The sequence below is a fragment of the Saccopteryx leptura genome, chromosome 8 (assembly GCF_036850995.1).
Source record: "Saccopteryx leptura isolate mSacLep1 chromosome 8, mSacLep1_pri_phased_curated, whole genome shotgun sequence".
In the NCBI taxonomy this organism is placed as follows: domain Eukaryota; kingdom Metazoa; phylum Chordata; class Mammalia; order Chiroptera; family Emballonuridae; genus Saccopteryx; species Saccopteryx leptura.
In genome coordinates this window covers 28,102,942-28,118,969 of record NC_089510.1, presented here as the reverse complement: position 1 = coordinate 28,118,969, position 16,028 = coordinate 28,102,942, and the positions used below count along the sequence as shown (strand labels likewise).

At 39.2% G+C, this 16,028-nt stretch overlaps 1 protein-coding gene across 4 annotated transcripts in view; it reads right to left on the bottom strand.

Moving 5' to 3' along the window:
• Nucleotides 1-16,028, bottom strand: part of ABI3BP (ABI family member 3 binding protein) — a 266,245-nt gene that overhangs the window by 169,069 nt on the left and 81,148 nt on the right. For all 4 annotated transcript variants that reach the window (XM_066348013.1, XM_066348014.1, XM_066348015.1 and 1 more), the window contains exon 3: nt 3,250-3,318. In XM_066348013.1, coding sequence (XP_066204110.1) covers nt 3,250-3,318 — 69 coding nt within the window. The remainder of the gene's footprint in view (nt 1-3,249; nt 3,319-16,028) is intronic.

The following is a 16,028-nucleotide window of genomic DNA, read 5'->3' as shown; positions in this document are numbered from 1 at the left end:
GTGTAATATATACACATATAAACTATATCCAGTTGTATATATTTTTTATTTTCTTGAGGCAAGGATAATATGGAGGTCTTAATTATTAGCAGGGAAATAGATAAACACATACATTTCCATACACATATTGTATTCATGTATACATTTATGTGTGTATGTATATATACACATTTTATTTTTCTTTCTACGGAAAAAATAAAAACACACTTATTTTTCCCCCTGGTACTGTGAATTAGTATAAAATAATATCTAAGAAGAGAAAATAAAGCTTAGCATCTAGTTTGTAGGATATATATATATATTTTAAACCTATTTAAATAAACCGACAAAATCCATCACGCCATTGAAATAAGAATATATTTTTACGGTGAAAATATAAATGGAAAATGTGCATATATTTTTAATTTTTAATAATGTTGAAAGAGTAGGACTAATATAGGAAGCAGAGCTATTCTGATGGGACTAAGTAGATTTGAGCAATGCCTTGAGTGATGCTGATAAACTACTGCTGATTCTTTTTAAGTATATAGGGGACAGACATTTGCAATTTCAAAAATATTTAAAAATGCAAGAATGGAAATAGTGAAAAAGAACAGAGAAGATCCTCAACCATGCAAACCAGCACTGGCTCACCGGAATAAAGTCAGAGTGAAAAAAATAGAAATCCAGTAGCAGACCTAATAAAACTACATAGAGCTAACATAAAACATATATCATTTGTATTCCCATTGGATCCCCCTTTTATTTTATGAGACTGTGGGTATTGTATTTTCTATAAGAGAAACTTGTGTTATTCCTCATGTAATGCAGCGGGAACCAGTGGGTAGAAAGGTACCCATTGAATGAGCTTAGTGGAGGTTATCTGAACCAAATGCCCTTGAAAATTGTGCTATGCTGTTGCTTCTACTGATTTCTGCAAATTGTTATTTCAATTAATAATAAAATCTGAGCCCAGATTACATATAACCTAGTGATAACAAATCACCTCACCATAACATAGCTGAATTTTTAAAAGATATTTGAAATAATTTTCAATAATAGTTTTTGATTACTTGGTGGCAAACATGCATTTATACTTCACTGTAAAATTTCCCAGATCCACCTATCATAGGGGGACCTTTTAAGATTGTGATTCAAATGGTTTACATGTGGCCTTCCTTAGGGAAGGGGGCATATTTGAATCTGAGCTGAGGGGATAGGACACATGTATTTTGAAAAAGTCCTTAGCTATTCTGTGTCTTTTCCTACTCGAGTTGATTTTCACAAATGTAATACTAATGTAATCTTATCTTACAGATAAACATAGACTTAGAGAACTTTCAAGGGTAGCCAAGGTCACATCAAAAGCAAGGTCAAGACTCAAATCTAAGTCTCCTGTATCTAGTTTTCTTTTTACTACATTATTGGTGTAGTTCATAATGTGTGAATATAATGCCACTTAGAGACCAAAGACATTTTTTCTCTTCACCAAGAGAACCTGAAGCTTGCATGACCATCAAATAATTATTCCACTAAGTATAAAATGATTAAATAACTAAAATACTTATGGTAGGTGCAAATATAAAATAAATGAATCCATTAGTCATTATCTTATTCGCAAATGCAGATTACAGGAACAAAAATTCCATCTGTTGTCTGACAGGAAAGGTGGGGTATTATATCCTGAGCAAGTTGAAACAATTTCCTGCCCTGGTCATCACAAAGTAAAATAGAACTTCCAAAGCCAGTGTCATAGAAGTCCCCAAATGAAATGAAATGAAATGAAATTACAACGTGCTACTAAGGTGCAACCACTGTCTTTGACTTTCCTTATATATTTCTGTATATGTGCATTACGATCATGTTTGCCTTAAGAAACAGTAGAATGAACTACAAAGCCAGGATCCCACAGAAAAAGATTCATGCTTCTTGACTTCATTGTTAAATATTTTGGGATTGAGTCTTGAAATATTGTGAGTACCTTTATTTTAAAATGTATGGAAAGTTGCCTGGACAACTATCATGCACAAGCTGTAAGGAGTGATTGAAATCTTCCTTGTACTCTGGGATAATATAAAAGGTCAGGAAAAGAAATGTGTGCTTTTCAAAAATGTTTGACCATTTGTTGCTTCTCTTAAAAGAAGTGAAAACAACAAGAGGAGGGAGGTGAGGGGACGGAGGCCACTGATTTCTGGGAACCGGGCCTGGCTGATACACCTAGAAGACAACACATAGCGCTGAGGGCCCCTTGTCGGGTGTATTTAAAGATCTGAATGCTCTCCCTATCCATTTCATACCTTAAGAAACACATAACGGAAACAAAACAAAACAAAGAAGATTCTTTGTGTGTGTGTGTGTGGCCTCCAGTGTACTATAAAAGTATGATTAGGAAATAATTATTTTAAGAACATTAGAAAATAAGATCAACTCTATCTATGGAGTTAAGAAGGCATGATAGCAGATGGTAAAATCACATTCACAGCTGTACTGGTCGTTCCTTATAGCAATGGCCAGCTTATTTGATCTGAGAAGAAACTTCAGTAGTGAAACTGGGACAATTTCAAGGAGGATTTTAACCTTCCTTTAGTCATGTGGACATGTTTCTGCTTGTTTATTCATATGGTATCTATATTCCTGTTTCGAGACTTCCTAACCCTGGGAAGATGGGTGTTGCACTGCTGTTTTATGAAAGGAGTCTTTCTATATTTGACTAAGTAGAAGAGATTTAGAAAGGAGAGATCAAAAGTAAATAAAACCTAAGTTCCAATCCATTTAATCCAACACACAGAAATGAATTATGCCCTTGAAATGTAAACAGTCTCCTTCAACAAAGGCTAGACATCAAAATTTGCCTTTAAAATCTGAAAGGCACAATAGCAGGTTTGCATTCACACATTTCAAAATAAAGACAAATAGGAGCAACTCTTATTGAGTACTTGCTATGGGCCAGGCCTGTCCTCAGTGTGGCATCTCCAGAAACTCATTTAATTCTTACAGTGACCCTAATTAGGCAGCAGCCAGGAGGCTCAGAGAGGTTCAGTCATTTGCCTCCAGCCCTGCAGTTTGCACGTGGTGGTGCTGGGATAGGATCCCGAGCCCTGTCTACAACCAGCTGTGCTGCCAGTCTGTGGACCCGGATCCTGCTGTGCATGTTTCATCCTCTAATCTACGTTCTCTAGGCCTCCCCAAGGCACTGGGTCTCTGAGGGAAGAAAAGAGATGAAAAGCCAGAGTTTAGAGTTAGTAAAAAAACAAAATGAACGAGAGATACCTGAGCACGATTTCTTTTGACTTGGTGGAGGAGCAGGTCGCACAACGATCAGATATTTAGGCTCCGCATCTGCAAATAATAACAACTTTATTCATCAATAAAATTCTTTGAGAACAAGCAGCGTTTGTGACTGCACACCCATGTCCTGACTCAGTGTTCCCCGGCTGTAGTCATCATAACCACAGTGGATGAGAGGACTCAGAAATTCGGAAAGTTAATACTTCCTGAAGAGGTCAGTTTAGTTCAGTTCTTAAAATGAAAATTAAATCCAGATTTTCAAAACCAAATGGACAGGGATAGGGAACAGGTCTTAAAAGAATCTTACTAGAGACACGGGTTTCATGTCACATCTTCATCAATCCTTTTCGCTGCATAGATTTTTAAAATATCAAATCAATCTATTCTTTTACCCTCTTCCTCACAGAGGGTCAGTCTGACCCTAAAATCAGAGAAAGAAAAGTCCTACCTGCATAAGACACACGGGTCAGTCATGTCACTTATATAATCTAAAATTGCTTACTTTTGTGGAAATACAAGTATTTATAATGCCTTATTTTTTATTCCGTTACATAATTTCTCTGCCAATTATCATATCTAATCAGTCATTTTTTTGAATAATTGTTTTTTAAAAAAACTCACTTTAGCTTGCTATAATTGTCACCTAAAATTTGCCAATGGAAAATAAATTAATAATCTGTTTATAAATATTTAGGTTTTAAATAAAATGATGTTTAAATAATCAATATGTGCTGACTCAATCATGAGCTAATAATTTATCAAATGATCTTTTCTAAATTGATGTTCCCAAGATGAATGGTTAGTTTAAATGTAAATAATTAGAGAAATACACTTTGGGCATACAAAGTAGCATTTTATAAGCAGTTCTAGTAGATTAACTAATTAATGGGTATTATCTACAATATTTCTTCAGTAACTTTGGATCCTGAAACTCATTCTACGTCAAGTTCCATTTGGATGCTGTAGACCAGTGGTTTTCAACTGCTGGTCTGCAGACCAGTGCCAGTTTGCCAGAAATTTTATGCTGGTCAACATCAGAGTGGTTAATTCTTTTGTGGGCTGGCATGAAATTTCTGGTGGATTGGCACTCATCCACGGACCAGTGGTTGAAAACCACTAGTGTAGACCACAAGAGTTCATTCCTACTTGCTCAGGCAGATCTCACATGGTTATTTTGTTTTTATTCTGGGTTTAAATATCTCCCTTCCATGAGTTCGGAACAGAGGTCTTCACCACTCAACATTTTACAGAACTGACCTCAATCTCAGCCAAAGGCAACCTGGCAATTCAACTGCTTTTAAGGACTCCAATCTTTGTCATTTCCTGGACACCACCTCACCCAGCCCTGTTTGCTATAACCTGCTGGGGTAATTGCCACTGCATAAAGTAAACCAGGGAACTGCTTGAATTGATCTCAGAGCTTTGCCTGTTTATCTTGCAGTTGCCTCATGAGCACAAAATTCAGCAAGACTCGAACGTAGAACAAGGTTAGCAGGTTACATCGATGACCGAGTAAGGGAGCCTGGTAGAGAACACGACAGCTCTGTGAGGCCACACTTTCCATTCAGACCAGAACTTGGTTCAATGCAGAAAGAAGGCAATGGCATTTTAAGAAACATAAATGACCAAGGAATCTTATCATGTTCTTTCTTACTCATGTTACTTCTACTTGTGCTAAAATGATGCTGTAGAAGGGACAGTTAGAGCCACCACTACTTCCATTTCTTTTCAGTTTTTTCTCACTCCTATGCAAGTCAAGGCAGAGTATTGGTAGAATGCGCACGTTTCAAGAAATGAAGAAAACAGCTGAGTTAGTTTTGCATGTCTCCACTATTCTGGTAATGAAATACAAATGCATGGATGAACTACAAAACTGTGTGACCTCAGTGATCCTGCTTAGAAGTTAAAGGCTCTTACACTTGCACTTGAAACAGGCATTGCACAATATAATGATAAATGGTAAATTTCATGCTGCTAATTAAAACTTTAAATTTTTATTTACTTAAATGATATTAAGTAGCAAGTAAAATAACACTGTGACAAGCTGGGATACTCTGGAAGACAGGGAACAACTTTATATTTTAGAGCCTTTAATGGTAATTTTTTTTCGTTGTGACACCTTAGTTGTTCATTGATTGCTTTCTCACGTGTGCCTTGACCGTGGGGCTACAGCAGACCGAGTAACCCCTTGCTCAAGCCAGTGACCTTGGGTCCAAGCTGGTGAGCTTTGCTCAAACCAGATGAGCCCACGCTCAAGCTGGTGACCTCGGGGTCTCGAACCTGGGTCCTCTGCATCCCAGTCCAACTCTCTATCCACTGCGCCACTGCCTGGTCAGGCAACTTTTTTTGGGGGGGGGTGTCTTTTGAACCAGGGACCTTTCATTTTTAGTTGGCACTCAGCCCTGCAAATTAGGTTGCTATCTTCATTTAGTCCTCCAAATGCCCTTTCATTAAAATTCTGGAATTTACTTCAAGAAAACAAAGTAGATCTCTACTCTTCTTCAATTGTTCTCACTATAACAAATTCTCCTAGAGTTAGCCTTTTATTTCCTTTCTTGATACACATTAATTCAACTAAGTCTCAGTGGTTTTAAAGAAAAAAACCTGAACTACTAGAAAAACAACATATGTGATCCAAGACCTATGGTTATACAAACAATTTAAAAGTACTTTTTGTTATGATCACAGTCATTTTGCATAAAGGAAAGGCTATCCTAGCCGATTACAAACTGGAACAGATGTGAGGACCTGGGTGCATAGGCTGGCTCTCTCTGCTCATTAAAAACTCGCAACATTCATCCATTTCAGCAGTTTTTGCACTTGATTAGTAACACAGACATGGGGAAATAAAATAACTAAAAAATATTTCTATTTCTGTTCTGAGCTACAAAATTCTTGGTGGATTTGTAGCAACCTGGGAATATATACAACTGAAGCCTGATCAGAAATTGTGGCAACAGCATCTGCCAAAATACACACTTTCTTTTTCATTTAAAAAATGTGTTAACTAAAATGTCAATTTAAGAAAATTTGTGTGGAAAGCAGTTAACAAACTTTCCATTCCTAATAGTTAAGCCTATACAATGTTTCAGACTACTTAAATTGATTTGCTTAATATTTTAAATACCCTACGGTGGAACATAGAGACAGTTTACTATTTAAAGAAGTCTACTATTGAAATACTTTATAACGTTCTAGATTTTTTTGATGATATATATAATCTTCCCATAATTGCTCTGTTTGACAAATCCCAATTCTTTCATTTTTATCAGAGGACATCTGCATTGCAAGCCACCTTGCTGACTGTTTGTCATAGTGAGGTTTATTTCTGCCACATGAAGTGTATTCAAACAAACAAACAATCTATAAGATAAACCAGGAAATCAACTAAGGGACAAAAAAATTTAGTTACCTCTGCCATCTTTTTTCACAATTTGGTTTCGTGTCAAACTAAATTTCTGGGCATAAGAGCATGGACTCCGGAGCCTGGAAACTCCTGCTCAGCTAGTTACCAGCAAGCACAAGGTGAAGTGCTTAACATCTGTGCACTGTTAGCTTTCTCATCTGCAAAACGGAAAAATCACAGTTCCCGGCCACAGGGGTTCTTAGTGATGAGTAACCCGCAGCATTGCCTAACACACACAGAGTGCTAATATTATTTTAGCTGTTATGATAATGAGAAGGATTTCTTGAAAAAAAAAAAAAAAAAAAGCTCTTGCCTAAAAAGGTCCTGAGGACATACTAAAAATGTTCCAGATCTTTTTTTTTTAAAGCAAGTATCACAGATTCCAAAATATAAAAATTTCATAGAAAAGAAAAAATTACAGACCATACTGATAAAGATTTTCTCCTGACCTTTACCTCTCCTTAGCTCTTTTTCAATCAGGCCTGACTTTTGGGTTTCTGTGTTCATCTCTGCATTGTCTGGTTTTGGGAAGAAGCCAGCTTAGATGGCTTAGCAGAAATCCCCATCCTCCACACCACATCACCATTGATACTGATCAAGTGCCTTATCCTTCACCATCGCCTCAGGAGGTATCTGATCATCCTGGATTACCTTCAGCAAGAATCCTATTAGGTCAGTTTAACCAGAATTCCCCTTACACTGGTGTTTCCTCTTAGTAATTTTTCACCCATTGACCTCCCCCTGCCCTGTTCCCTGGCTGTAAATCTCCACTTTTCTTTGTTGGATTTGGAGTTGAGCCCCATCTCTCTCTTCTACTGTTAAGACCCCATTGCAGTAATCCCTATACCCGTGATGGCGAACAAACCTTTTTCTAAAAACCGCCCACTTTTGCAGTGCTGGTCAACCTGGTCCCTCCCGCCCACCAGTGGGTGTTCCAGCTTTCATGGTAGTCCAATCGTGGTGCCATTTGGTTGCTCCGCTACCACCCACCATGAAAGCTGGAATGCCCACTAGTGGGCGGGAGGGACCAGGTTGACCAGCACTGCAAAAGTGGGTGGTTTTTATAAAAAGGTTTGCCATCACGGCCCTATACTATCAAGGTAGTGCCTCCTTGAACAAAGTCTTTCTTACCATCTTTAATAAGTGCTACTGAATAATGTTTTTTCTCTAACAATACTCATGAATATCAATGCAAAATATCCTAGACAATGTGTTGACAAGCAGAATCTGGCAGCACAGACACTAGACAAGCACATAGTACCATACAAGTGTAGTTTATTCCAGAAATGTAACATAAGGAAGAAAGAAATAAGTCTATTTCCACAGATGCTGAAAGTACTTTTGGCAAAATTCATTACTAATTCTTAATAAGAATTCAGTGATGTACTTCCTTAATATGATAAAATATATTTTAAAATGTCTGAACCACCTTTATTAAATGTTCAGGATCCTACACGTACATTTCCACTGGGTAATTATCCTTGGCTTTATCAGAACATTCTACCCTTATTTTTTCCCCCTTTTATTACTATATTTTTTAAAATGTTACACTATGATTCTGTTTTTGTAACCTGCTCCAGCTTTGTGGTTGAGTACCTGGGATAAGGCTTAGGTAAACAAAGAATTATGTAACCAACTATATTGTATTTTTTAATGCCAATGATATAGGAATAACTAAAATGAAGCAGTGAGTTGGGAACGTTACCGGAACATTTACTTAAGTATAAGGCCTTACCAGAATAGTGAGTTAGAACAAACTTGCTCACAAAGGCCCCAGGTTTAAGTTTCTATGACCATTTCCTCTTTGAGGTATCTCCTCACTTGACTGAATATGCTTGTCCTCTTTAATTTTATTTTCACTTGTTCTCAGAGAGGATCACGAAAGCAATCCTTTGCAATTTCAGTGAATGAATTCATGTTAATACAGTATTCCTACACATAATCTGTTCTATTTTAATTACATAAGAAAACATTCATCCTCTACTGAATAACCACAAGGTATCAAGCAGCAAATGGAGAGAATTTTTTGTCCTAGTGCCCTTTCTAATTTCTTTCCTCTGTTCCTAAAATCATAAGGTGTGGAGAGCTACCTTCTCCATAAGCTAAAGACAACTGGCTTGCAAATGTTTTGTTAGGGGCTAGATCATATCATTCTTGCCTGACACCTTCCCAAAAGGTCAAAAAAGTGACATCTTCAAAACTATCAAAAGAGGGCTAGTAATTTGGAAGGAAACCCAGTTGAGCAATGTTTCTAAAGTGTTGTAGCACCAGTGTTTTTATTTTATTTATTTATTTTATTTTTTTTAATTTTTCTGAAGTTAGAAACGGGGAGGCAGTCAGACAGACTCCCGCATGCGCCTGACCAGGATCCACCCAGCATGCCCACCAGGGGGCGATGCTCTGCCCATCTGGGGCTTTGCTCTGTTGCAACCAGAGCCATTCTAGCGCCTGAGGCAGAGGCCACAGAGCCATCCTCAGCGCCCAGGTCAACTTTGCTCCAATGGAGCCTTGGCTGCGGGAGGGGAAGAGAGAGACAGAGAGGAAGGAGAGGGGGAGGGGTGGAGAAGCAGATGGGCGCTTCTCCTGTGTGCCCTGGCCGGGAATCGAACCTGGACTCCTGTATGCCAGGTTGATACTCTACCACTGAGCCAACCGGCCAGGGCACACCAGTGTTCTTGATGGCACAAAAGGTGATGTGGTGTGGAAATGCAAGGCTACTGAACCAAAAGGTAAAGCAGAAAAGTTAAACTCCCAAGGTGGAGAATATTTAACAGTAATTTCACTATTCTTTTGCTTATTTTTATTTTTTTTTGTAATAGATATCTTCCTCTCTCAAACCTAAAGCCCAGGCTCACCATGTGAGAAACATCAGACAATATATCAATATCGGTTCATCAGTTGTGACAAATGTATCCTATAAACACAAGAAGTTGAGAATAGAAGAGATTGGATGTAAAGTATTCAAAAATTATCTGTACTACATTTGCAACTTTTTTTCTCTAAAGTTATTCTAGCATAAAGAGTTTACTTAAAATAAAGTATCTTTTTACAAAAAAATAGATAATTTAAAATGTATATATTAATGAATTGCAGGATACTCTTTCAATAAATATAAAATAAAGGCCCTAAGGGATGCAAAAGCAGTGTGATTAATCAGCAATTTTATTCTTAGTTTTTGATAAAATAGTGGTATTATTTATAGTTAAAGGTACTTTACAATTTGATGAAATAAGGTAACTATTTTTATTAGAAGCTCATGTAACACATAACAAGACTCATAGTAAGTTAAGAATAAAATTGCTCACAAAACCTGCAAAAAAAAAAAAAAAAAAAAAGGCCATGCCCATGGCAATCTCCATAGAGAAATATTATCAATTTTTCTTTACAGCTGCAAGTGTTCACATGCCACACTTAGCTATAATCTGACCTGAGCAGGTACAATCCAAATTTAAGTATTCCCTTTAGCTTTTAACATTTGGCAGACTGTTCCTGTGCTTTATTTCATTAACCTTAACACTGAGTAAAGTCTGTTTGAAAATAACCCTTGAAAAGCCTCCTTGTGTTTTAAGCTCAAGCAGAAAGTTCCACTCACCCAACAGTCAGTTCTGAACAAAGAATCTCTAAGTGTGGCCACGGAGGAGGTAAGCCCACAGACCTCCAGCGGGCCCCCAGAGCTGCTGTTCTGTCTCAGCTGCCTTTGCCTGCTGAAGTCTCAGTTCCCACCCCTGCTGGCCCACGAAGGAGACAGGAAAGCTTTGCTGACCAGGAAGTGCACCCTTTTGAAAGGACACATCACCAACATTGTTCCCTGCCCACACCACCGGTTCTCACATTTTAGTGACAAATTGACACCACTACAGCAAATTGGTTTCAACAACGCGGTACAAACGGTTCATATTAGAACACCGTCCACACCTATTCTGAAGCCCAGTTACTGGAAAATGAGCAGTCCAATTACTTGTTGATGCAAGAGATGCATCCCTCCAGAGGTTCTATCAACAACAAAATAACTCACCACCAAATGTAATAATGAAGTGGCCCTAAAGTAATCACAGAGTCAAAAGCTAGAGAACAGCAGCCATTGTTAGTCTTGACCAACTCAGAAACATCACTGAAGTTCTTTTAGGAAGTTGGGTGTCTCTTCTGGAAAAATGTTGATGGGGTATTTTTCTAGAAAATTGGGGAAATTCTGCTGTCTGCTTAAACATGTGCTAGTTGAAGCTTTGCAAAGTGACATGGTGGCAGAAGTCCAAAAAGAAGACACAGTAGTCACAAGTAATAACAGGATTGCACTAAATTGACTATGTTTACTAAGTTAATGAATAGAAAACTTTAATAATTTTAATAAATCACTCAGATTACTGAGCATGCTGCCCCTAGTTGTACATAAAAATGAATAGCTGTAGAATTATAAATCATCACCAATAAATATAAGACCTCCACCTCTTAGAGTATTTCTAAACCCCTTAGAAAGATGTGGTGGGTTGAGAAACACACGGAATCTGGCCCACACTGAGTACATACTTTAATCTGTACCATTAAACCTGGAGACAGTAATTGCACAATAAACATCTTCAGAAAGAATAAATGAATCTGTTCTTCTGTCAATGTTTGCCTAAGGCTAGAGTAAAAAGTATGAGGCTTTGAAGAAAGAAAATGAAAGAATGATTAGGGATTTGGGAAATAGCGTTCAGCAAAAGAAAGCAAATGGCTTTTTTTGAAAAGCAATCAACTTGAACCACCAAATTCAACTTTGATAAGTCTATCTATAGAATTGGATTTTTCCTTTAAAGTTTTTTCTTATAACAGGTTATGTGGTTTTGTGTATAACAATAATCCTTCCTTTTTAACTTAAAAAAAATAATTTAAAGCCTATCCTACACTGTTCAGTGGTTATTTCTATTAAGAGCTATAAAACCATTCCCACCAACAGTGTATGAGGGTTCCTTTTTCTCCATAGCCTCTCCAACATTTGTTATTACCTGTCTTGTTAATAATAGCTAATCTAACAGGTGTGAGGTGGTATCTCATTGCAGTTTTGATTTGCATTTCTCAAATAACTAACGAAGATGAGCATCTTTTCATATATCTGTTGGCCATTGGTATTTCTTCCTGGGAGAAGTGTCTGTTCATGTCCTCTTCCCATTTTTTTATTGTAGTACAACCAACATGGAAGAAAGTATGGTGGTTCCTCAAAAAACTGAAAATAGAATTACCTTATGACCCAGCAATCCCTCTACTGGGTATATACCCCCAAAACTCAGAAACATTGATACGTAAAGACACATGCAGCCCCATGTTCATTGCAGCATTGTTCACAGTGGCCAGGACATGGAAACAACCAAAAAGCCCATCAATAGATGACTGGATAAAGAAGATGTGGCACATATACACTATGGAAAACTACTCAGCCATAAGAAATGATGACATCGGATCATTTACAGCAAAATGGTGGGATCTTGATAACATTATATGAAGTGAAATAAGTAAATCAGAAAAAAACCAGGAACTGCATTATTCCATATGTAGGTGGGACTTAAAAGTGAAACTAAGAGACATTGATAAGAGTGTGGTGGTTACGGGGGGAGGGGGGAGAGGGAGAGGGAAAGGGGGAGGGGGAGGGGCACAAAGAAAACTAGATAGAAGGTGACAGAGGACAATCTGACTTTGGGTGATGGGTATGCAACATAAGTGAACGACAAGATAACCTGGAGTTGTTATCTTTGAATATATGTATCCTGATTTATTGATGTCACCCCATTAAAAATAAAATTATTTAAAAAAAAAGAGCTATAAAACCAGATGAAAAATGAACCAACATTCATTTTGACAGAACATTCTGCTATGCCTTGAGCCTCAGAGCGAACCCTGGCTTCTCTCAGCCTCTGCGAGGCAGCTGCAGACACTGGCCCCCATGTGAGCTGGGACAATGCGCAGGTTAAATGGTCTTTAGAGGCATAGCCACCTCATACCTCAGAGCAACTGCTCATGCAAAAGCCACTGGGATCATCACCATTGGCGGGATTAAAGTCATAGACGTGTTCTGAAGGGACATTCGAGTTTATGTTGGCTCGTTATGAGAGTAGTTGCTCAGGGTTGTATGAAATTGATGACGACAGTGAGGAGCAAGCTGCTCTTCTCTGTGCTGCAGTAAGTGGAACCTCTAAATAGGAAAAGAGACTTCAGCTTTGCTAGTAAGACAGGAGGTGGGGAAGGGAGGGGGTGCAGGAAAAGGTTGGAGGGGAAAAGAGGGCTTTCCCCGAATCCAGGAGTGTGTACACCCAGAGGCTCTGCTCTGTCACTCTCCCAGCTCACTCTGGAGTAGAGACGCACCCCTTTTTCCAGAAGAGCGTGTCAAAGATACGTTCCACCAAGGAAGACATTGGAAACTTTTTCTTAGGGTTTTGCTTTAAGTTCAGTGAGAGTTGGGGAAGCAATACTATTGAAAACAGACGCTTACCCATTGCTGATGACATACTTTGCAGGCCACACCATGCAAAATCGAAAGGCAGGACCTCTATTTTTATAAGTAGGGGGAAAGTGACATTAAAGACACTAAAATATAAAATGTTTTCTTTCTTCCACAGTCTCTGTCTAGACCTGACATGGTATGTATTGCCTATTTAATGTTGAGTTTGGCAGGAGAATGCAGACCCTTACCCCATCCCATTCTCCTTACCCAGCTTGCCTTCCTGCATGGGACCCTCTCCCATCAGCTGCAACCTCAGAATCAAAGCACCTTATCCTCCACCCCACTCTTCTGTGTGAAATAGCGAACCTCCCATTCCCACAGGCCTGCCATCCCAACCTATACATGCCAAGGAATTGCAACCTCCGCACGGGACGCACTGTGGGCTTTAATAGGTGCGAGAGAGGCTTTCATTGACAAAATCACCCGCTGACTGCGCTGTGTCACTGTCAGTCCATGCAGGGTTTGCTGCCACTGTGTCCTGCCAGATGTCACCATGGGGGCCGGGGGAGAGGAAAACCCAGCAGCACGAGTGTCGGGAGACCGGGCACTAAGAACCAAAATAGGTGTAGCAGTGGGAGGCCGAGACACAAGAGCCCAGGAGCCAAGCCCTCAGCACAAGCACAACTGTCCTATCCAACTGACAAGATCAAACTGAAAGGTAATAGGATGAAGAATTTCAAGACAGTGAGAGCCCTGACCTACTCATCCACTCCCAATTCTATACCCACCACCTGAGATGTACTAGGTAGCTCTAGCTGGTGTCCCCAAACTACGGCCTGCGGGCCACATGCAGCCCCCTGAGGCCATTTATCTGCCCCCCCCCCCGCACTTCCGGAAGGGGCACCTCTTTCATTGGTGGTCAGTGAGAAGAGCACTGTATGTGGTGGCCTTCCAATGGTCTGAAGGACAGTGAACTGGCCCCCTGTGTAAAAAGTTTGGGGACCCCTACAAGTTCTCCCCCTGATATGGCAAACAAATACTACACCGCTCACAAAAAGTAGGGGGTCGAGGAACATGCAAATACTCCAGGACTTTCAGCCTTTTGTACAGGGCGTTTTCACCAATGAAATAAAAGTTGGTTTTGCATCTCATTTGCATAAACAAACAACTTTCTTTGACTTGTCATTTGCTTTTCTGATGTTCTTATTTAATAATAAAAAAAAAAATCAATGCTTCTTTTTTTACCTCTTCATATTCATGTGGAAATACCCAATTTTTGTGAACAGTCTATTTAATAATCTATTTCTCTTATCCACTTGCCCACAGCCAATACACATCTTTTCCTAGTTTGCAGACCTGCTAGACATTAAAATTGTTGACTTTATTAACTGTAGGTTTCCCCCTTGCTTGTGTTTTATGTGTGCAATCCACAGAGAAACTGAGTGTAGGTGTTGTTGTCTGGGCTGGTTTAAGGTTTGGCACCGGCTTGCTTTTGAGGGACAGCCTGGACCCACATACATTTTCCCGTGAGTTCTTCACTTTGTTCATATTATCTCTACAGGAAATGTCATTGAAAAACCAGGACTGTGTTTTGAGACTTCTCTTTCAAATAACAAAGCTAGGTTGTGTGAGATGTCAGGTGGTAGCCAAGGCCTTCGAGTCAGCAAGGTTTTTCTTTCTTAAATGCCCTTGTTACTGCTACCACGTAGGGGTGTGGGGCAGGAATGATTCCCACAAGATGAGTTCTTATGTAGAGTTCAAGGCTAAGAGGGGACTTCATGCCATGCGGAAAGCACTGGGACATGGTGGTCATACGCACAGGTCTGAAGCCAGGCTGCCAACTGCAGATTTCTTAATCGGGGGTGGGGGTGACTTACTGTCTTCACTGGGAAGAAGAGGATACTGACAGTACCTGCTTTGAGGGGTTGCTGTGAGGATTTTGTGACCTATTTCTGTAAACCCCTCGACCTAGCATATTGTAGATGAGTAGCATCCAATCGTCCACTGACAGGCTTATGAGAGATTCCACTCTAGCATTTGCTGAGCAGCTACTATGTGCCCAATCTGGTAAATGGAACACATCAGAGGCAAAGCTGTGTCAACCTCCTCTTCGTTTGGTTCCTCTCTTCATTGAGGAATATCCCTGGTGGCCACAGAAAAGGTGGGGCTACTGGCTTGGAATCAGATGAAGGAAGACGTGGGACCATGCTAAAATTCAAGGCTTTCTCCCATAGGTAGATCAAGCATATAATTTTTCCACTAACTTGGGATAGATTTGATTGAAAGGGGAACACTATTAATAATTAGGCCAGAACAACAGGTATAAACCACAACTGTGCCTGAGAATAATTTTTTTTTTGGTAGATTTCCACCCTAGGCACACAGATAATTTTTATTTTGCTGACTCTGGGTGACTTTTTCAGCAAACCTCACATCTGACTCTGGGTAGTCAGCTCCTAGGTCTACACATCTCCTGACTGTGGCAGACCCGAAGGAGAGTGAGACTCAGCTCAGGTTCTGAGGAGCTCATGATTCAGCTGGTGATGCATGCCACAAATAAAAACAAACAACGAAACAAAAATAACAAAAACAATGAAAGAATAATTCAAAACTGAAAAAAAACAAATGCTGGCCTTCACATCATAGCAATTCGGGTATGATCAATATGTGTCAGAGAACATCAAGTGTCCAGGGAAAATAAAACATTTAAGAAAATAGTACCATATCTCCCCATGTATAAAATTCTCCCAGGTATAAGATGCACCTTGATTTTGGGGCCTGAATTTTGAAAAATAACATATTACATAAAGTTCTTGAACTCAAGTTTTATTCATCATAAAATTCATACAACTCCTCATCACTGTCAAAACTCCCATCCATTAGCTTGTCCTCATCTGTGTCTGATGTCAAATCACTGTCTTTAACAATGAGCATAAAAACAAG